Genomic DNA, 23,617 nt, shown 5'->3' on the forward strand with positions numbered 1-23,617 from the left:
TGGCCCCAGGATCAAATCTAGCTGTTGCTTGTTTTTGTAAATAGAGTTTTATTGGGACACACCCACACCTATTTGTTCAGTATTATCTATGACTGCCTCGGCATTACAAAGGCTGACTTGAGTAGCTGCTGTAGAAACTCACAAAGCCTAAAATAATGACCATGTGGTCCTTTACAGAGCAAGTTTGCCAAGTGCTGGTTTTAAGAAGATAGAACTCGTGATTACAGAACAGGATTTATTAAGAGAGTGAGTGTGAGCATGTTAAGTCGCCCAGTTGTGTCTGACTTCATGACCCCAAGGACTGCAGCCTGCCAGGCTCCTCTGTCCACAGGATTTCCCAGGCAAGAATAGTGGGCTGGGTTGCCATTTCCTTCTCTCGGGGATCTTCCCGATCCAGGGATCTAACCTGTGTCTCCTGCATTGGCAGGCAGATTCTTTACCCCTGCACCACCTGGGAAGCCCCTTATTAGGAGAGTGCCTGCCCCAATCACATAATTTCAGTTATTCCAGCCCCTGTGGTGGATAACGAGTCTGGGGGAAATGGTCATTTGGGATTTCTGTTATGTAGATCTTCTGTTTATTTCACGGGCTGGAAGGCTGAATTACTGCTTCCACCTCCTGCCTCTCTCCCTGGGACAGAGTTATTCTGCTTCTTGGTCATGTGACTGCCCTTCAGCTTGCATGGAGGATAACGTCCCTGCCCAACTGACTTGGTTTTGGCTGAGTGATCTGCTTTGCCACTAGGCAGAAGTGACTGCAAGGCTGGGTCTCGGGTGTTAAGAATCATGGCAAGTTTCTGCCAGCTTCCTTGAGCTTCCATTCATCTCCACAAGGAGAAGATGCCCCAGGGGGCTGTTGTTTGCTTAGCCTGAGTCTTGGAATGAAGGCATGTGAGACAGACCGGAACCCAACTTGAACCTGGAGCACAGCCTAGTCCAGCTGAGCAGAGTGGAACCCAGTCAAAAGTGGCTGAGCCTCAGCCAATCTACAGAAGTATGAGCGCAGAAGGAAATATTTGCTTTCATAAATCGCTGGTAGTCTAAGGCTACTGTTATGTGGCATCATCACAATGACAGTAACAACAACAAAAAAGATACATACGGTTAGGGGACTGTTGTGTTTGGGGGCTAACAAAGACCAAATCTTTCTCTCTGCAAACAGGCCAGAGCCTCATCTCAAGAAAGAGGCCATTCATTCATTGTGACATTGTAGTGTCAGCCCTGTCAGTTAAACCAGGGAAGAGGCCTTTTCTCAGACGTGGACAGAAGAGAAACCGAATAGAAGCCACGATTACAGAGTGAGGCCAAGAGAAAGTCCACTGCAGATGGCGCTCTTACCCACAAACAGGCCAGCCACTGGGGCGCACGAACCCCAGTCGAGAGATCAGAGAAAGCCATTCCAGGAATCCAGAGCTAGAGTTTAGCTAGCACGTCCAATGGAATGGGGCCTGACACTCTGGAACGGAGCTTAGAGAATTGTAATTTGTAAGCTGCAATGTTTTTATGCTTCTTACATTTTATTTATTCCTGTCTTCCCTTAGTGAATAAAGACATTATCTTGTGCTCCAGACCCTCTCAGCTGGGCTAAGTAAAGCAGTAGACATCTGGTCCTGCCTCGACTAGAGCTTTCAAGAGTGTGAAATGTTCCCGAGGGGCTAGGAGAGGCTGCCACGCCAAGAGCCCCGGGAAAGCGGATGCCTGGGCAGGGTATAACGGGCTGCCTGACCCAACTGCTGTCCCTTCGTAGAAGCTTCACTCCGGGATCGACACACAGGCTGTTCTGTGCTTTATGGGCGGAGAAACTCTCTTACAGGGACAGATGCTGCATGACCATGAAAACACTCTTTCTCAGAATATACTTTTTTTTTCTGCTAGGGAACTCAGCCTGAGTAGAGCGTCACCAAGGAGCAGTAATTCCCACCACAAGAGTTATTTAATCTCACATAAATGATGTCACTAAAACCACAGGGGAACAATTACCTCTCCGACTCATACGGATCTGGAAGAAGAGCATTTGTAGAAATGCAAGATGAAGTTGACTTATCAAAGTGGTATACCGCACCTGAAAAGCAAACAAAAATTTCAGTACAGGCCCAGAGTCAGGGAAGTGCATCAAAAACATTTCTCTCTATCAATGGGACCAGCATAAGTTAAATAATGCAAAAGGTTACTCAAGTTAGACCAACTAGAATGAAATTCTTCAGTATAAATGGAGAGCTTTTTTTTTAATAATAGTTTTTCATGATAAGAAAGTTTACTTATCCTGAGTAAATGTGCAAACACAATGAAATTCTTAGCTTCATTCTCCATCATATTCATTATGCATCTCTTGGTGACTATAATGACATTCATTATTTTTAGGAGAATTTATTATTGTGAATACATAAATCCCAACCCATTTTGTCACCTAGTAAAAGATACACATATGGGTTTTCTTTCTTTTGCTGAATATCCAAGTGGAAAAAAATACAGAGAGATACTCAGGAAAAAGTTAATCTAAAGTAATAATTTTTTATTACTCCTGAAATGCTTTCACTGTGTTCAGGAATGTAATAATGAAGATGGATACCATTTTACAAAGCATAATTTACTTTAGCTCTTTCATTCTTTAACTATCTGGAATTACATGAGTGACCTACACCTAAGCATCATCCAACCCATTGGTAGAACTCATGCTATACTTCCAATATAATTTCTGATTTGAGAATCTTAAGTGTAACAAATATTGTCATAACATAAAATATTCTTATACTAGGGGATTAAAATCTGATGTTTCATTTGTTGAACTTTGTGATTCTGAATTGAGTTGCTAAAAGATATTTTTAGGTTATTATTGAATACAGCAATTGGATGCTTAGTAGATGGCATGGGTACCAGGTGATAATGTTAATTCTAATTAAAATATGTGATAGGATGAAATAGTTGCTGGCTGGCTAGATAACATGCTTCTTACAAGCAGGTTTATACCAGTAATTACAGACTGCTGTGCAAACTATAAATGGATAGTTTTCAGATTTGTTCTGGAGTTTTGTTATCAGGTCTTCACAGCCATCAGGAGTATCTCTTAAAATGCCATTTTTGCTTTTGAATTCTCTTTATTCACATGGTTTAAAAGCTGCTTGTGTAATTAAAATTTTTAACCGAGAAAAAGCTTTGTCATGAAAACTTGAGATCTCTCTCTCTGGTTGGATAAGACTGGATAATAGTTTTAAATTTTCCTTGTGGTTTTTTTCACACTAGACACAGTCTGTAGAATCCAACCACCCACCCTTGGCAATTGTCTCCTTCACTAAAAATAAACATTCAACCTCACCAGAATTAAGAACAGACTGCTTTTGATAAAGCATTAACAAAGTCATCTTATTTCTATTAAAGTGGTTCAGAAACCAATTAGTAATTTATTCCAGAAACGCAGGCACATAGCCACTCTAGAATTAACATTAGTTCTCTGCAAAGAATTAGCTTCCAAGAACCCTCCAAGAGCATGAGGAAGATATATGGTGTTCCAAAGGCTAATAAGTAAAGAAACAAGTTTACTCCTGAAAAGTCAATTATTTTAGGCACCAAGGCATCATAAATTATCCATTAAGCAGTTCCAAGGTAGTTACCAATGGTTACCAGGTCCTCTTTCTTTCTTTCTTTTTAATACCATCAAAACCCAAATTAATGTCTCAGACTAAAAGTCTGAGATCAGTCCATGTCACAATCCAAATCAGCCTGTGTCACAGGCCATTTGAGTATTTTGAAGAGAGAGAATTTAATACAGGGAACTGGTTACACAGAAGATGGAAGAGCCGAGAAGCCAAAGAAGGCAATGAAGAGCCCAGAAACTGCCAAGAGCAGAAAGCCATAACCCTGAGTCACAGGAGCAGCGTTAGTCACTCAGTCGTGTCTGACACTTTGTGACCCCATGGACTGTAGCCTGGCAGGCTCCTCTGTCCATGGGATTCTCCAGGCAAGAATACTGGAGTGGGTTGCCATGCCCTTCTCCAGGGGATCTTCCCTACCCAGGGATCGAACCCAGGTCTCCAGCATTGGCAGGCAGATTCTTTACCATCTGAGTCACAGAACCATCCCTGGACCTCTGGACCTGGGGGAGCCCAGGGAAGCTGGACCCATGGGGAACCGTCCTGTTAGGAGATGGAATCAGGAGACAGGCCCCTGCTGGGGACTCTATGGAACACACAGAGGGCTTCTCCCCGCTGCTGTCCTTGGCCTGTGGCCAAACCCAGACAGAAGTCGGAGGCACAGAGCCTGGGAAATGCACCAGGGAAGGGGTAGACACCCCGGCCTGCAGTAGAGCAGGACAGGGAAGGCTGAGAACCAGCACACGACCGATTAAAGGAAGTTCAAGCAAGAAAAAAACCCAAAAAACCCCCACACTTCCAAACCAAACATTTCTGTGGAATACACATCCTATTGTGCAGAAATTCTCCTAAGAACTCCCATCTCCTTTCCTTAGACTAAAACGTTCCTCACAAATGTGCTAAGTGCCAACTACACATAAAACACCATGCTAGGGGCTGTGCAGATACAAGCAGGAGTCATATCACATCTCTTTCTGCTTTCAAGGTGTCAAGCTGTCTTCTCCAATGCTGACCATCCCTCCCTCTGCTCCCTTAGACAGGCCTGTGCTCCAGGCCAACTGAAGGTACCCTCTCCTCCCTCTATTCCCCTGTCATTGGCACTATGACCCGGGACTGCAATTCATCCATTCACTTGATAAACGTTACTTCCAAGAGTGGAGCCAAGCCATAAGGATGGAACAGGAAAGGATTCCCCTTGCAGTCCAGTGGTTGGGACTCTGTACTTTCACTGCCAAAGGCCCAGGTTCAACCCCTGGTTGGGGAACTAAGATCCTGCAAGCTGCAAGGCATGGTCAAAAAAATAAAAATTAATAAGGACTTACTGTATATTGCAGGGAACTCTACTCAATACTCTAATGGCCTATATGGCAAAACAATCTAAAAAAGGGTGGATATATGTGTGGGCATAACTGATTCACTTTGTTGTACACCTGAAACTAACACAACATTGTAGATCAACTATACTCCGATAAACATTTAAAGAATTAAATTAAAAAAATGCAACTTCTGATTTAATAGTCCTGAAGGGGGCCTGACAACCTGCATTTCTAAGAAACATTCAAGTGATACTGATAATTGCACTAAAAAAGAGACAGAATAGGCATTAGCCAAGGAATGGAATTGCTATGTAAAGAGGCGAAGAAATGAGGAGAGAAGAAATTCCAGGCAGAGGCACAAGAAAACTCAGCATAAGTGTGGAGAGAGAGAAGCAGTCTGTTGATCCAAGAGCACAGAGAGAAAGGAGAAGGCAGTGAGGAGGGTTTTAGGTGAGACACTGGCATTCTGCTTCCTCCTCCCCCAACCACTGGGCCAGAAGCCACATGACCCCGAAAGCCCTCATCTGTCAGCCAGTCAGGGGTTCAGTACTTGTAACTGGAAGAGGAAGGAGACAGAAACAAAAGGGGCGGAACACAGAGCAAAGACCGCCTGGTTCCTCCCAGTCACCCAGAGCAACTATGCTTTCTGATCCCTTTGAGACCCAAATTGTTCAACTTGGCCTTAAAAGAATTGAGGCCTAAATCCACCCCTCCTTTTCGGGTCTTAAGGGAGTTTGAAGAGGGTGCTTGCTATTTGCATCCAGGAGTTCTAAGAAAAACCATAATTCCCCTGAGACTGATCACTCTCACTTTCCAAAATGTGTTTCAGACTTACACCAAGAAAAGTGTAATAACCACAATAACTTCCCTGATGGGGCTTTATGATAGGTGCCAATATCTGTATTTTATCATGAACAAACAGGTTCTAAAAGGATAAGTAACCTGCCCCAAGCCATAATACAGTAATGTTGGAGCCAAGACTCCAACGAGGTGACTCTCAAGTTCAAGACTCTTGCCACTAAAAGTGTTGCCATTTCTGAAGTTTTAAAATCTGCAATACCAACTGGGATCTTCCCCTGGCCACAGTCTCCTCATTTCTGAACATTGTAACACTGTCTCCTATTGAAATGGACATGAAGAGTGCAGATATCAGAGTTTAAAGTTCTAAGATTACTGTTATACTTTAAAAAAAAAACCATACTTCATTGTGGAATGATTTGAAATTTACAGAAAAGTTGCAAACTTAGTACAGAGAACTCCTGATGCCTCTCACTGTTTTTCCTAATGTTAATTTCTTATGTTACATGCTGCATTTGTCCAAATTAAGAAACCAGCATAGCGTTACTATTGAGTGAACTCCAGACTTTATTCAGATTTCACCAGTTTTTCCACGAATGTCCTTTTTCTGTTCCAGGATCCAATCCAGACTCCCATACTGCATTTAAAATGCCTCAATTTTTAACTTAAAAAAACAAAAACGGAGACATTTATAACAACCCAAGTTGGAGCTAAATGTAAAGTGCTAGGTTTCCTATTTTTGAACAACCACCCTTTGGAGAATCTCCTTCCAATCCAAAGAGCTAAATATTATCTAGGCCTAGCAATGCCTAGATGCACTATCTTTTCTACTTTATTCTTCTTATACCTTAACTTAGATTGGAAATACATATATGTTGGGAAGATCCCCTGGAGAAGGAAATAGCAACCCACTCCAGTATTCTTGCCTTAGGAAAATCCCATGGACGGAGGAGTCAGGTGGGCTACAGTGCATGGGGTCACAAAGAGTCAGACATGACTGAGCACTTCACTTTTTCATACATTGTTTTCAAGGAATCAGACCAATTTAGCTTTCTTAATATTGAGCCACTCAGAATAAAAAACCTTATTTTTTTCATTGTATATTCCAGATTTTCTACAGCAAATAATTTTGTAATAAGGAAAAAAAGTTTGGTGCCATCCCGTACTTCTAAAAGGGAACAGGACTTTTTCTAACATGGAGACCAATAGGCTCATTTGTGCATGGAGTATGTCTTCCAAGACGATGCTTAGACGTTCCCCTCCTTCCGCTCGCATCGCTCAGCCTGTGAGATCTTAGCCAATCAGGGGCTGAACCCATGCTCGCTGCAGTGGAAGTGCAGCGTCTTAACCACAGACCACCAGGAAAGTCTCGATGTTAGACTTTGAAAAAAGCCCAGGTACCAATGTGCATTTATCTTCCCCAATCGGAACTCAGGTTGATTCAGTATTACAACCTGGAGATCTACCTAATTCGATTCTTTATCAATTCAATCATTAAACTGTAGGGCTTTTTTCCCCCTGAGATATAATATTTAAAACTGGTTAAATTACCGCTGTCATTTCTTCACCCCTCCTGTGCACTAGAATTAGACAGCTATGCCCTTGTCAGGTGGCTTTCTAGCATCTACTGCTAAAGTGCCTGGTATATGGTTCCCTGTTTCACTGATGGCTTGGCCACGTGACTTGCTTTGACCAATGACAAGTGGGTGAAAGGGACTTTGTGTCAGTTACACACTGAGGCTTCAAGAGGCATCGCAGGTGTCTGCTCAGGCTCTGGCTTCCTGTGGTCGCCTGAGAAAACTGATCAGCAGGCCCAGAGTTAAGGCCCAGCACAGGCTCTGAGCTGACTAGGGCTTCCCGAGCGTTAGAGAATGGTGGCTCAGTGTTAAAGAATCTGCCTGCCAACCAGTAGGAGACGCTGGTTTGATCCCTGGGTTGGGAAGATCCCCTGGAGAAGGGAATGGCTACTGACTCCAGTATTCTTGCCTGGGAAATCCCATGGACAGAAGGGCCTGGTGGAGTACAGTCCACGGGGTCGCAAAGAGTCGGACATGACTTAGCGACTAAACCATCATTGCCACCACCGAGCTGACTAGAAGCCTCGAGTCCCATCTGGCCTGGCCATGCCCCACCTGGACCAGCTGAATACAGCCGCTTATCAGACCTGTGTTTGATGTTGTAAACCCCTGAGGTGCTGAGGTATCTCATTAGCAGCCAAGCTGATACACCAGACAAGACAAGGAAACTAACTTCTCCCCAGTAAGCCCTCATAACCTGTTTTGGAATTAAAGCAACTCATCCGAAGCAGATTCTACTTACTTCCAGGCGTCAGTTCAAAGTGAGGCCTTCCTTCTTCAGTGGACAGAAGAGTAGCCAGCTTCCCTTCTATCATCTCTCCATCGATGAATTTTCCATACAGGGCAGTCCTTTCATCAGGGTATACGTAGGCTATCTTCTCTCCCGTCATCTCCCCATCTTCATTTACTTCTCCTACAAGGCTGCCTCCATCCTGATGGGAGAAACCCAAAACCAGAAAATATTATATTATAGTATTTATCTATATGACACGACCAGTATTCTTGGGCTTCCCTGGTGGCTTAGCTGGTAAAGAATCTGTCTGCAATATGGGAGACCTGCGTTTGATCCCTGGGTTGGGAAGATCCCCTGGAGAGTGGCTACCCACTCCAGTACTCTGGCCTGGAGAATTCCATGGACTGTATAGTCCATGGGGTCCCAAAGAGTCAGACACGACTGAGCGACTTTCCCTCACTCACTCATATGACACAAATTCAAGATATTTCTCTTGTGCATGCCCACTGTTAGTAGCAATAATATGGATCATAACAGATTAAGAACTCAGCTTTTCACATGAGCACAAAAAGCATGAGGCATATCATCCCTCCCCACCCAGCCCCCTATAGGCTATATGCACAGAGAGCGTATAAACCTGATTTACAGAGTCAGAGATGGAGCTGTCCTTTATAATCCTGGACAAGTTACTGATACTAACTTGGTTTCTTATCTAAGAAACAAACACGCTGTATTTGTGTCTTCAGTCATGTCTGACTCTTTGGGACCCCATGGACTGTAGCCCATCAGGCTCCTCTGTCCATGGGATTCTCCAGGCAAGAATATTGGAGTGGGTTGCCATGCCCTCCTCCAGATCTCTCCCACCCAGGGACGGAACCTATTCTCCTGAGTTGCAGGTGGACTCTTTACTCACTGAGCCACCCCTTTGTAATATATCATAAACATTGAAAGGAAATGTAACAAGGGTTACTCTGGGCCAATATCAAATGTGATGAGGATCTGCAGCAAAACAGTCTTACTCACTATTCTTAGAAATTCGCTTTTCTAATATTGAATTCTGAATTTCTGGTCTATTAAGAAAATCTTTAATTCAAAGATACTTAAGAATTAGTTTAGTGTACGTGAGTAGAGTTGTCTGCGGTTTTGTAAGGAAGAAACAAAAGAACTTTGAGATACTGTCTTTCTGAGAGTCCTATACCATGGTTTATTTTTTGAGCTAGAATGCGAAGTGAAAAAAGAACAACTAAATTCTCCTCCTTTGCCCGTCACTTCTCTCTTCCCACTCTTCTTTATTTACTGCTCCCTTCTGCCTCCTTCCAGGAGAGGAGCCAGCTGTGCTTCCTGTTTTATTGTCACTTGCTTCATTCCCAAGGGTCCTTAAATGCTTTAGGGCAGAGGCTATCGTAGAATTCTGTATCCTGGTACCAGTGCTAGGGACACAGGAGGTGATGCAAATACTTTGTAACTTGAATTGGGACACTAAAAATAAACTAATAGTTAATTATTATTAAATTATATAAATTAAATATTATTAAATAAAGAGTTAATATTTAAAAACCTAACCTAGGATACAAGCTATGTTTCTTTTTTTTTTTCCTTCCCATCTAGGAGGTCCTCATGGTATAAATGGAAATCTCAGATCTTTGTGGGTTTGACCTGAGACTAGTAAGGCCATGACATCTTCTAAAAGCTTGGTTATTTCCTCAACTGAAAGGTTCTAGAAGCAGCTACGCAGAGTCAGTGATGTGGGATGACTTCTGAGTGATCTCAAATGCTGTTTACAGAGAGGGAGCGGGAAGAAATAACCACCAGGTATAGAATCTCCACAGTTCACTGTAGTCTAATGGCTCTTTGGAGAAAAAACAGTTATAAATTTAAAAATGAATCACAGCACTTCCATAGAAAGAAAAATACTTGGAAGCATTTTTCCCAGATAGAAAGGACATTAGGGATGTATTATTGCTCTTCCTCCTCTCTGAGTTAATTCTTAATGACCTAGCCTGAACAGAGATGTATTTTCTACAAGATCTGCCTTCAGACTTTCAGCGAAGATGACAGCTGAGTGGTGTTGGAGCACTTGTGTTCCTCACACACCGTAACTAATTAAACCATCAAGATTACTATTTATTCAGCATTCTGTCCTATCTAGGGTCTCAGGTTTTCTTCCCCCTTACGTGCTTTAAACTTCCTTTTGGGGGCAAGTGATTTTATTTGTCTAGAATGATAAAGCAGATTCTTCTTTTACTTTAGAAAGGAGTTGGTGGTTTTAGTTGCTAAATCGTGTCTGACTTCACGACCCCATGGACTGTAGCTCTCCAGGCTCCTCTGTCCATGGGATTCTCCAGGCAAGAATACTGGAGTGGAAAGCCATTTCCTTCTTCAGGGGATCTTCCCAACCCAGGGATTGAACCGGGTCTCCTGCACTGCAGGCAGATTCTTTACCAACTGAGCTACCAGGGAAAGGAGTTATGAGTTTTTAATTAAAACTCTCTATCACTGTTCCAAGGTAAACTTTTGATGGAAATAAACTACCCTTAGAATGAGCTTACAAATCCTGGATGGAGGATCATTATTTTTTGCCTCGCTTTGTTACTACTTTGACCTCATGTCACAGACACTTCCTTGTTGGCTGTACCAGGGGGAGCAGAGGGAAAACTGATCCCCTTTCTCCTCTGCTCAGCGGCTCCCCCTATGGGAAGAGGAATCCTTCACTTGATTGGTGAGAAGGCAGCATCTGACACCCATCTCTACCAGATGGGGGTTAACAGGATAAAGTCTGCTGCTCTCACAAGTTCTGCATTTTCGCTCACCTGTTCTGAGAATTGGCAGGGTCCATGGGCTGCACCTGCTCCCCTCTCATCCTCTCTCCTCCTTGGGGAAGCTCCCCCAGGCAGCCCTACTCCCCGAGGGAAACCTGCAGCTTTCTAGCTGCTCTGTGGGCACCTGGCCCATCTGTTTAGTTCAGAGGGGCAGAAGTAGAAACCCATGACACCTCTGCATTCTAACTCCGCCATAATGAAGTCCTGATCCCTGACACCTATGTCCATTTCTTAATTGCTCGGTTGAGTCTGACTCTTTGTGACCTTAGGGACTGTAGCCCTTCAGGCTCCTCTGTCCATGGAATTCTCCAGGTAAGAATACTGGAGTGGGTTGCCATTCCTTTCTCCAAGGGATCTTCCCAGCCCAGGGATTGAACCTGGGTCACCTGCATTGCAGGCGAATTCTTTACTCCAGGTTCCTCTGTCCATGGAATTCTCCAGGTAAGAATACTGGAGTGGGCTGCCATACACAGGGACTGAATCCGGATCTCCTGCACTGCAGGCAGACTGTTTATACTGTCTGAGCCATCAGGGAAGCCCGCTTCTTAATTGATTCTCAACCCGGAGATCAGAGCAGTGGGATGTGATCACCAGCCTCACGCCTGGCCCCAATGCCAACAGATACTATCCACAAAATGTCATCAACCAAGTTAATTCTGACAGCTTGTAACTCCCCAATGCTTCTTCCTTCCTAAGGAAGGAGTCCTCTCTTGGTATTTAAAAGGGCGCTAATTAAAGCTGAAGGCTAAAATGCAGCTGTGCATTTTAGGTTTCAAACTGCAACTGCATTGAGTGAATCAGATCAATTCACCTTAGTTCATCTTTGATCTCCTCTAGGGACTTAAATTGATCATAGTTACAAGTAAAATTACAGGTAGTGGGAGAATCTTGTAATTCATTGCATTTCCTTCATTTCAACCCCCAGGAGGAATTCCACTTTCCCTGACTTCAAGATTCACTGTGCTATGGGCAGCTCCCTAGCACGGGGTAGTAGGAAGCTTATCCTGCCTATTGACGAAGCAACAGAAGTTTCAGGCTTCCTAATCTGGTAAAAACCTCCACCTCTTCTCCCTCTGTAACAGAAACTTCTGAGCTATTGCAGATCCTACCAAGAGAATGTGTAAATGCTTTAATAATAATTTAAAAAAAAGTTTCACAATTTTTTTTCTTTGGCTAGAGTATAACTTATTTTTCAGCAACAATAATGTGTAAGTAGATTTTGCTGGTATTACTTTTTTTGTTATACATATAATAGAGACTTTGTTTTTACTGATACTTTTAAATCATAAAAGGATAGGATTAAGAGTAAGAAAAAACATATCTTGACTTAAGCTCCGGACAAAATAAAATATTAGATAAAATATTTTTGCAGGTCTATTTTCTGAAACATTTTCTGGAAACTCACTAAGAACAGATGGGGTATTTGAAATGCAAACAAAAATTACAGCATTAATTCCCAGCCAGGGGTTTTTGCTGCATCTTTCTGCTCTAGTCAACTCCAGAAAGATCATAAATGTTATCAAATATTCAAAGGCTAGTTAATTTTAATCACCTTGATTTAAGCAATATAAACCAAAAAACGGGGAGGGGGATTGGAAAGTCAAGTAACAATAGTGTAGTAAGTCCAAAAAGATGTGAAATTGCTGGAATCATTCTTACATATGAGAGAGAATAAAATTAATTGCAACAATGAAACATTCCAACATTCTTTCTATATCCCAAAGAAATATTTTAAAAAATCAATGTATTTTTGTTTTTATTGGTGGTATGATCAAGCCAGTTTGTCTCAGTTTGGTTTTCTTTTACTTTTTTAAAAGATATTTATTTAGCTGCACCAGGTCTTAGTTGTAGCATGTGGGATCAGACCCAGGCCCCCTGCATCAGGAGCATGAAGTCTTGGCCACTCGACCACCAGGGAAGTCTACTCCATTTTGTTTTAATCGTGACTAATCATTTCTTTCCAAAGCCACCCTGAAGGGGAATTTATAGAGATCGGAGGACAATTTAAATCAGCTGTTTCACAGTGAGAGGACAACCCCCTTAAGTTCTTGACTTCAGCTACTGACTCTCAAGTTTTCACAGTCTCACATTTTCTAACATAGAGAATACATTTTATTCTTCATTGGGAAGACTCAAAGCCTTGTCTTAAAACATGCTATTTTTCAGCGAATTGAGCCGTGACAAGACTTACTGGGTAGTATATCCAGCACACTCCATGCCGAATGTTATCTTTATATTGTCCCTTGAAGATCAGTCTCCCATCTGTGTCATACTCCTGGGCCGGTCCATTCAGCTCTCCGTCTACATACGTGCCCTGGAGAACGCCTCCGTCCTCGTAAGTGTAAACTCCCTGCCCTTGCAGGGCATCGTCCACGTAATATCCCTCCAGGGTGCTGTGAGGGAAGGGAGAGCAAAAGAGGAGCGTGAGACCGCGACTCAACTCTCCTGAAAGACAGGATCGTGTCATGCCCACCTCTGTTCCAATGCCCACCTGTATTCAGTATCCTCCTGAGTTCTCTGAGACTGCCAGGGAAAATTACTCCTGAGATATGGGTAGGATATGTATAACAGAGGAAGATTTAATTCCTAATCTCCTAGCTCCTATTAAATCCAGTTTCTCTACTGAAAGAAATACAGGAGAAAGAAACCACAAGTGGAAACAGAATAAGCCTCATCTAAGTTATGTTTCCTGGGGCTTCCCTGGGGCTCAGATGGTAAAGAATCCGCCTGCAATGCAGGAGACCTGGGTCTGATTCCTGGGTTGGGAAGATCCGCTGGAGGAATGCATGGGAACCCACTCCAGTATTCTTGCCTGGAGAATCCCCTTGGACAGAGGAGCCTGGTGGGCTACAGTCCAGGGGGTCACAAAAAATTGGATACCACTGAGTGACTAAGCACACGTTTCCAAGGCTAGATGCTGACCAATACCAGGCAACAGAAATGCTGGTGTTACCCTTCCCACACATAAAACACTCCTGCTTAATTTCCCTCAAGAGTGGTTCAGAATTCACTGGGAGTTCTCAAGGGTCTTTAGCTGGCTTGTAGAGAGTGGTCTCTAATAATACAAATGTGGTTTAGAACATGTAGATGTCTGCCTATCTGTTTTACACTATTAATGGCATTATTTACTGGTGACAACCACAATTAGTATCCAATCAAAAGTATCCCCTTCCATCTCTTTGGAAGATATATGGGAAGGTACTTGTGTGTGTGTGTGTCTATGTGTGATGTGTGTGTGTAATCATGAGCAATGGGGGTAAAGTATGGAAGATGGCAGGCTAAACCCGACTAATATCATTTGTTCTCGTTGTTTAGTCACTTTAGTCATGTCCAACTCTTTTGAGACCCCATAGACTATAGCTTGCCAGGCTCCTCTGTCCATGGGATTCTCGAGGCAAGAATACTGGAGTGGGTTGCCATCTTGTTCTCCAGGGGATCTTCCTGATCCAGAGATCAAACCCAGTTCTTTGAGTCTCCTGCATTGTAGGTGGATTCATTAGTAGCCTGATAGAAAGTTTGAGATCCATAGTCCCAAAACTGAAGAAAGCTCACAGGAGTGTTTATGTTGATTTATAAGAACCTTTTTTTCTCTCCTCATAAAATATTTTTTGGATTTCATAACATATTTTGAGTGTCAGCCTTGCAAAGGCCATTATGCAATGAAGCTAACTTTATCCAAAAATTCCTTTATGAACAGAAATTTGAAATAAAGGGAAAGATCAGCTCAAATTATTATTATTATTTACAATTAAAACATAAGATGGTTAGCAACAAACAGTTTGATTATTTTAATATGTACAGATAATATTCATTCATTAATTCAACTAACAGATATTTATAGGATGCCTTCAAGTAGTGAGCACAGCTGTAGGAAGATCTAGGAAGCATTATGAACAAGGCAACCACAAAACCAGGAGACAGGTACTGGGGACAGGTGGGAGCCACGGGGATGGATGTGGCTGCACCTGACTCTACCTGGAAGAGTCTTATCTTGCTGTTAATGAATGACAGAATGATCTGTAATTATTAAAAGAAAAGCACAGTTGAAATAACGATACCCTCTGATTACAATGTAATTAGACTATTTGTAGTCTCCCAAAGAGATAAATCATTCTCTTTCAGTTTTGTTTGTATGATCAGTGATAAATAGGCCTAGTAAATTCATGTAGAGACGGGGGTGTACTTCAGCATAGCCCTTGCATCAATAATCAAAATTCTAAATTAGAGAGGTTGGAATTAATGAGATTACACTGTCATTAGATTCCCACCATGAAAAAAAAAAAGAAAAGAACAAGCTTGGTGAAGGATAACCAATCAACTGATATAATGATGCAACAGACAGGACAAAAAACTAGTTATCCATCTTGACTTGGGGAATTACCAGGTAAAATACAGGATGCTCAGTGTAGTTTCAGATAAATAACAAATAACTTTTTTTAGCATGATTATGTCCCAAATATTGAACAGGACATAATTATACTAAAACATTTTTTGTTGCTTATCTATGTGTGTGCGTGTGTGTGTGTTCAGTTATGTCTGACTCTTTGCGACCCCATGGATAGTAGCCTGCCAGGCTCCTCTGCCCATGGAATATTCTAGGGAAGAGTTTTTGGATGGGTTGCCATTTCCTACTCCAGGGGATCTTCCTAACCCAGGGATTGAACCCAGGTCTCCTGTCTTGCAGGCATATTCTTTACCACTGAGCCACTTGGAATAGCATTTTAACTGGGTGGCCTGGATTTTTATTTGCTAAACCTGGCAACCCTATGGACAGAATTCTCTGTCCATTCTCAGTCAGACATTCAAAATGTTACTGTGTGTTTGGGCAGAATTATCCCCTGACAGACTAGTCTGCCAGTATTTCTTAGGTTTATGATGAAATCTACAAGGCATGGGTCTCAAGAATCAGTTAAACGATCATGTGGATTTGCACATATTTCCCCCTGGTCATGTCCAGTAGCTTGCCTTCCCCTCCCTTACAGCAGAGCCCACCCTTATTAGTATCATAATCCTAAGAACAAACGGCTATTTCCTGTAGCTCAATAAACCTAAGATTCCCAAATGCAAAGTCTTGAGACTTCGGAGAGCAAAAGGTACTGCATTGTTTTCCAGCCCCTGATTGAGGAAACAGCTTAGCTTCCTTGGTAAATTTTTTTGGTAACTTGGATGGAATCTGATAACAAAAAAGGGACATGTTATCATATGAACTGTGATCTCCAAGGCAATAAAAAATGATAAGGCTCTGAAATCCTCTGTCACTGAGGAAATAGAAAACTTCTTAGTCTGGTGTTAAAGGCACCGCTTCTTTCTCTAACTTTTCCTCCCGAAAAGGTTGGCAAACCGTGGCTGGCTGCCTGTTTTTGTAAATACAGTTTTACTGGAACACGGCCACAAACATTCCTTTCCGTATCCTCTGTGGCTGGTTTCATATCACAATAGCAGAGTTGAATAGTTGCAACAGAGGCCATATGTGGCCCCCAAAGCCTAAAATATTTACTATCTCCCCCTGGGCAAAAAAAGGTTTGCCCAACTTCTGCTCTAGAATCCCCTGGTTACATTAACTTATTCACTAGCCTCAAGCACACCTCTATGTATCTTAGCTTCTATACTGGGTTTTCCCTGGTTCTTGCCTTGAAACATATGTAACTAAACTTTTTTAACTCCTGAGGATGACTTCAGGGGGAAAAAAAAGTTCTGGGTCACATTGGCCTTTTAATCATTCAAAACAAAAATAACTTTGGAAAAAAGAATGAATATTCTCCAACCTCTGGTCTTTTTCTATTTAAAAAAGAAATCAACTATGAGAAAATGGCATTATGTTGTACTTGATTGTTAGTATCTGGTCATATTTGAGAAGTAGCTATGGAGGGAAAACTTTCTTATCTTTCTTGCTGAAATGGCACGGGGAGTTATACTATAGAGAAGGGTGCTCATCATCAGCCTCCCTGGAGCCTACCCTTCACCCACATGCAGCCCTGCTTCCAAAGGAGGCTACCTTGACCTCTGCAACCACGGTCACCGGAGCCTAGTCTTCAACTAGGACAGGCTGTGCCACATCTTTATCCATGATCAGCTTATGGGTCCTAGTTCTCTAAACAGATTGTAAGCCCTTTACAGGAACAAATTAGGCATTATGTATTTTTCCCCCTCACATATAAACACAGCATATCTTCAAGCGGTATTTCCTAAATGAAAGAGTGGAACTGGGAAATGGGATAATCTTGCTCTGAGAAGAGAAAATTGAGAGGGAACATAACCATGTTAAGAGTATTTCTCAAGCGCAGGGAGAATTTTTTATATGAAGTGTATGTGCATTTAAAAAAGAAATCAACTATGAGAAAAGGGCATTATCTTGTAGCCACTCAATTGCAAGTGAGGAGAGTTTCTTAAACTCTGTGCTTTATATTTCTCTATTCGTAAACTGCAGCTACTAATGAGGCTATTCAGGATTACAAGGTTTAATACATAGCAAGTGCTTAGAAGATGTTAGGACATAACGACTGCTCGAATAACAACTATTATTATTAAGCATGCACTTTCATGTATATGATGGTGAGCTTTTTACTGAGAAACTTAGCTTAAAACAGCAGCACTGGGGAACTGGTTATGAGACTCTGGAGTAGACAGTCAAAGAAATTAACAACACTGCTCTAGATTTACCTTAAAAAAACCAGCTAGAAAGATTCCTCTCTGAGGGAAGGATGGAATAAATGCTTCTTTAAGTGAAAAAAGTAAAACATAGTCATTGTAAAATGAACAAACAAATAAACATAAAGCAAATCAAACACTACAAAGATGTGGAAAGCAGAAACTCCTTGGACTCTTGCTCAGTTCGGCATATATCATTTAAGACTTTTTTCCATTAATACATTATGCATTTTCCAACCTCGCGTGGTTGCTGTTTTAACAAAAACTGGGATCATACCATACCCAATGTTCTTGACTTGTATTTTCTTAAAATTTCTTTCAACACTTGGCAGATATTTTAGTATGTTAAGAAGCTACAAAAAATGGTTTGATTTTTCCAGTACCAGCACTTGAATCAAATAATTTGAAAACATGGAAAAAATGTAAAAATCAATTTTAATTAGATTTCTTTCTTCCCATATACACACAGGCCATTTTTATCTGTTTTATCAAAGCTCTTGTACTTAACTTTCCAGTAACCTAACTTAGAAAGAAATGAAAAAATTTTATAGTTGTTTACCTAGGCAGATACATCTGCAATCTATTCAACTATTTTCATTGAAGAATTCTCTTTAATATCTGAATACACAAAAGTGTTCTGAGGAGACTAAACAGCTTTGGCTTTTCCTTCATATTTTGGGCTCTAGAAGGCTTGGGACTTTCCAGCTCCTGAGGCATAAACTCTGTTCCTTCCAGCACTGTGTTCCCTTCCTTCTGTCTGGTACAGAACCTAGAGGGAAATTTTATTTTTAAAAAATTTATTTATTTATTTATTGGCCATGCTGGGTCTTAGTTGCAGCACACGGGCTCTTCAGTTGCAGAATGTGGGATCTAGTTCCCTGACTCGGGACCAGATTTAGGACCCCTGCATTGGGCAACCACTGGACAACCAAGAAGACCTGAGAAGGATTTTTTAAATGAAGGTTAATGCTACTTTAAATTCCTATCTCTAACCAAATTAAATTGTGACTCAGTATTAAAACATTGTTATATGACTATATATTTTAAAATGCTCTTTTTAAAAAAAATTCTGATATCATCAGCATACAACATTATATTACATATTATCTCTTAAAATATTGAGAACTAAGTAAAGAAGAACAGCAATAAAAAAACCCAACTCATCTACTAGGGCTCTATCCAACCAGAAAAGCCAACTTCCTCCAGGATGTGACAAGCAAACTTCATGGAGCTCTGTCATGCTTCCATGTAATCCTGTGTTCTGTCTTCAAAATTTTTTACCTTTTGATAGAAGATCTATGAGTCTGTAGCTTCTGATTGTTATAAAGTTTCAGGATAACAGTAGGATATGTGAAGAGCAATCAGTGAAATTGAGTTTTGCTCTATAAAAATAAGCCCTGGGAAAGCCCTGCTAGCCACCGTTAACTGATAATAGTAACATCAGTAATAAAATACAGTAGTAAAAAATCATAACAGTAATAATCCATCCTTGCTCTTGAGGGCATTGTGTTAAGTCAAGTAAGTCGGACAAAGACAAATACTCTGTCCCCACTCATATGTGGAGCCTAAAAAAGCTTAACTTGGGACTTCCCTGGCAGTCCAGGGGTTAGGACCCCTCATTTCCAATGCAGGGGGCGAGGGTTCAATCCCTGGTTGGGGAACTAGGATCCCACATGCCTTTTGGCATGACCACAAAATTTGAAATAAAAAATAATAAAAACAGAAAAGTCTAATTCCTTGAAACATACAAGTAAAGAGTGGTGGACGCCAGGGGCTGAAGGGTGGGGAAATGCAGATATGTTGGTCAAAGGGTACAAACTTCCAGTTATAAGATGAGGAGTAAGTTCTGAGGATATACAGCATAGGGACTATAATTAACAATACTTTTATACTCTAAAGTTGCTAAGAGGGCAGGTCTTTTATCTTGCCCATGCCGCATAGCTGTGGGATCTCAGTTCCCTGACCAGGGATTGAACCTGGGCCTTGACAGTGAAAGTCTGGAATCTTAACCACTAGGCCACCAGGGAACTCCCAAGAGAGTTAGATCTTAAGTATTATCACCACACACACACACACACAAAGCAATGATGTGGGGAAATGGAGGTGTTATCTGATTGTGTGGAAAAAAAACGCAGACACAGAGTAATAGGAAGAAAGTAGCGAGCTTCTGGGTTGGTGAACTTGTGAAGACGCTGGGAGAGTGACACCCTTGGAGGGGGTCTAGGAGCCCCGTGCCCCTTCCTCTGACTTTGCTCAATGCATCTCTTCCATCTGGCTGTTCCTGACTTTGGTTGCTAAGTCGTGTCTGACTCTTTGCGACCCCATGGACTGTTGCCCGCCAGGCTCCTCTGTCCATGGAATTTTCCAGGTAAGATACTGGAGTGGGTTGCCATTTCCTGCTCCAGGGGGTCTTCCCAACCCAGGGACTGAACCTGGGTTTCCTGCATTGCAGGTGGACTCTTTCCCGACTGAGCCACTAGGGAAACCCGTTATAAAGGGTAATATCCTAAACTGAGTTATATCCTTTTTTTTTAACAGACTGGTGATCTAGTTTTTAAAAAATTACTAGTAGCGCTCCCACTAGGTACCCTCCACTCTAAGATCTTTACATGGTTTTTCACTCAGTCTTCACAACTAGGAGAAGTTGATAATAATTATCCCCATTTTTCAAACGAGGAAACAAGTTGAGGGAGGCCAACTCGCTAGGGCAGGGCTCTTCTGAGGTGATTCCTCAGGAAAATCTCCCGTCAATGTGCCAAGCTCCCAAGTTGTTTAAGCTCCTATAAGAAAGTGACTGAATTCACCCCAGGACTCCTTTGAATTTTCCACAATTAAAGCTAATGCGTAACCTCAAGTAAAATGAAGGCATGAAACAAAGACTGTCAGGATCAGAGCTATTTTTTTTTCCCTTGGCATGTGGAGTCTTAGCTCCCTGACCAGGGATTGAACCTGGGCTCCCTGCAGTGGAAGCACGAAGCCTTAACCACTGGACTGCCAGGGAAGTTTGGAGCTACATCCTTGGTTCTTGTGAGAGGAAGGGAGCAGATGCAGGGAGAAGAGGGGTGGCTTTGGAACTGAACTCACCTTGGCTTGACTCTCAGCTCCAACTCCTACCGATGAGGTCACCTGGGGTAAATCACTTCACCGCTCTGTGCCTTAGTTTCTTCATAAGTAAAAAAGGACTATAAAACCTACCTCACAGATTGTTGTGAAGGCTGTGTGCCCAGGGTTGGACAAATGGTAGGTATTCAAAGTTCTCCATCTCATTCCCCCTCCCTTTCTTCTCATACATCACAAAACTCTTTGCCTCAGTCAGAACTGTTCTTTAGGATACAGATGAATGTATTTGTTGAGCCTGGTTCCAACAAAAGAAACATAGAAGGGACTTTTGCCTTGTGTGGGAGGTTGGGATACATGACTTCAGAAGTCTGTTCCAACTCCAATTTCTCTGAAATGCAACCAAGTGCTTTCTAAAAACCAAACAAAAGGACCCGTCACCTGGAAAATACCACCCTTCTCAGCGGCTCAGCAGATGGGCAGCTTCTCTTAAGTTATCTGGTCCGTGATTAACTACAAGGAGCCCTCTTAGCCAGATTCATTAGGAACAAATCAACATCAGAAAATGACTTGGGCAGAGGAGGATGAAGTCATGGAGTAACATAATACTTTGAAATCTAATTGGCAGGTCAGGAGGAAGCATCAATAATGTTTAAAAAAAAAAAAAAAAACTGAATGAATTCATTTATCTCTGTTTCATAATCAGGCTAAAAATCACATGATGCCCTAATATCACACAGGCCAAAGCCACTCTACATTGAAATATCTTTTTCTTGATACTGTTCTAAGATTTTGAGAAGTCCTGCTAAATTGCCTTTACATCCACAAATCCTCGTTGAGATGGGAACAACTGGGACATTAAGATGTCCCAGAATCTGGGATTATTACTGTATTAAAAATCAGAGATGTGCATATCGAAGCATTTTGCCTACTAAACATTTTGTAATACCCTAGAGTACTCCAGTGAATTATTGGTGCCAGAGAGACTCCAGAACCACACCAACAAAGCCTTAAGATTCCGTTCTCCTCATCCACATCAATACTTTTATATCAGGACCAGGGCAGATGTTAGGAAGTCCCAATTACCTAACCTTAGGACAATCTTCTTCTTTCCATTAGAAAGGGGGAAAAATGGGGAACTGCCTGCTAGTCCAGCGGTTAGGTGGTTTCACAGCAGGGCTTGAGTTTAATCCCTGGTCAGGGAACTAAGATCCTGTAAGTAGCATGATGTGGCCAAAAAAAAAAAAAAAAAAGGCTGGGGCAGGGGTGGGGATGGGAGGGGCAGACTGGAAAACAACAGCTGCTTGAAAAGACAGTTTAAAAAATCAGGTCAATTTTCTCATTCATTCCTCAATTGTGAGATAAACTATCTGGTTGGTCAGACTTTAGGTTTCTGACATAATAAGCCAGATTTAACTTAAGAAAATACAGGTCAACTGTTTGTTAAGATCTCAAAACTGGCGACAATTCTGAAGCTGAGACAGCAGGAAAAATGTCCATGTTGGCTATCTATACTGATTTAGAAAGAGATAGCTAGTTCCTGATGGCTCAGACAGTAAAGAATCTGCCTGCAATGTGGTAGACCTGGGTTCGATCCCTGGGTTGGGAAGATTCCCTGGAGAAGGGAATGGCAACCCACTCCAGTATTCCTGCCTGGGAATTCCCATGGGCAGAGGAGCCTGGCAGGCTACAGTCCACAGGGTCAACATGACTGAGGCAACTGAGCATATTCACTTTTTACATTTCTGTATTTCTCGAAGTTCTTTTTTCTACCAAGTATTTGCTACCTATGTAATTTAAAATCAAAATAAAATATTCTGCTTCTATTTTTCCAGGCCATCTTTCCTGGTGATCTGCATATTTAAAATTCTTATTCAGATTTATCATATTCTGTGTAAAGGGAAAAACCGATTCCAGATCTTTCTTGATATAAGTTTTTATTTGTTTGAAACCTTCTCATAAATCACACACCCAGTCTACGGCACAGATTGTGGTGATGGTTTCATGGATGCAGACCATGCCAAATTCAAGTTGTGTACATTAAACATGTACAGATTTTTGTATATGAATCATGCCTCAAGTTAAAAAAAAATCATACAACCAGGTTCAGGTTTTATATAAGATTAAAAACGCATTAAGCCAAGTCTTCTGTCACTACCCTGGAATTTTCCAAACACAGGCTCCTGTAACTGCAAACAAAGCCTTGGATGGGAACATAAGCTAGTACTGCAGGTTCGCACAACTTTAAAAAACTTTATCAGAAACCTTTTGTTTCCTCAATGGTTATTTCAAAACCTTAAGTCCACCCTTTTTGGAGGAATTTTTCCAGACTAAAGACTCCTGACTGGTAGTAAAAACCCTGAATGCCCACTTCATTTTACTCAATACATCAGACCCCGAAAATTGGAAGCAGTAATAGGGAGAGAAATTAATAAAGCGATGTAAACTAAGGTGCTGCTTCATGTAGAAACTGACTTCTCTATGACCACTTCCTGCACCTCCCTGTTAGATCTAATAGATTCCACAGCATTTTATTTCAGTCATAAGACTCACTAACTTTTCCACAAATTCTTTTTTTTTTTTAATTTACTTTTAACTGGAGAATAATTACTCTATTAGAACAATATTGGGATGGCATCCACCATACATTAATATGAGTCAGTCATAGGCTTACATACGCACCTCCAGTTGTCTCCTAAAGTGCCCACCCACTTCCCTCCCCGTGGCCCGCTCCAAGTCATCACATGGCACCAGCTTTCAGTTCCCTGGACCATGCAGCAAATTCCCACCGACTATCCACTTCATGTACGGTGATGTATGTTGCAGGACTACTCTCTCAAGTCATCCCACCCTTCCCCTCCCCTACCGTGACCATCAATCTATTCTTTCACAAATCCTTTTAATAGATGTCTCACAACATGATCGTTATTGGGCTTAAGAAAGAAGGTGATTATGACCTTTTAAGAACCTGTCACCACACTGTCATCCCATGCCACAAAGGCAGTGAGACTGATCTTCTCCCCTCAGGGGATTACCTGCCACATGCACAAGGCTAACAAGGGTGAGCTTTTCAGGTCCTTGCT

General features: G+C 41.8%; 1 protein-coding gene across 3 annotated transcripts in view; it reads right to left on the minus strand.

Annotated features, from left to right (window-relative positions):
- Positions 1-23,617, minus strand: part of SETD7 (SET domain containing 7, histone lysine methyltransferase) — a 52,396-nt gene that overhangs the window by 13,571 nt on the left and 15,208 nt on the right. For all 3 annotated transcript variants that reach the window (XM_065904861.1, XM_065904862.1, XM_065904863.1), the window contains exons 4-6: positions 13,021-13,222; positions 8,020-8,209; positions 1,980-2,061 (exon numbers count right to left, since the gene is read on the minus strand). In XM_065904861.1, coding sequence (XP_065760933.1) covers positions 1,980-2,061; positions 8,020-8,209; positions 13,021-13,222 — 474 coding nt within the window. The remainder of the gene's footprint in view (positions 1-1,979; positions 2,062-8,019; positions 8,210-13,020; positions 13,223-23,617) is intronic.

The sequence above is a fragment of the Muntiacus reevesi genome, chromosome 13 (genome assembly GCF_963930625.1).
Source record: "Muntiacus reevesi chromosome 13, mMunRee1.1, whole genome shotgun sequence".
Lineage (NCBI taxonomy): Eukaryota > Metazoa > Chordata > Mammalia > Artiodactyla > Cervidae > Muntiacus > Muntiacus reevesi.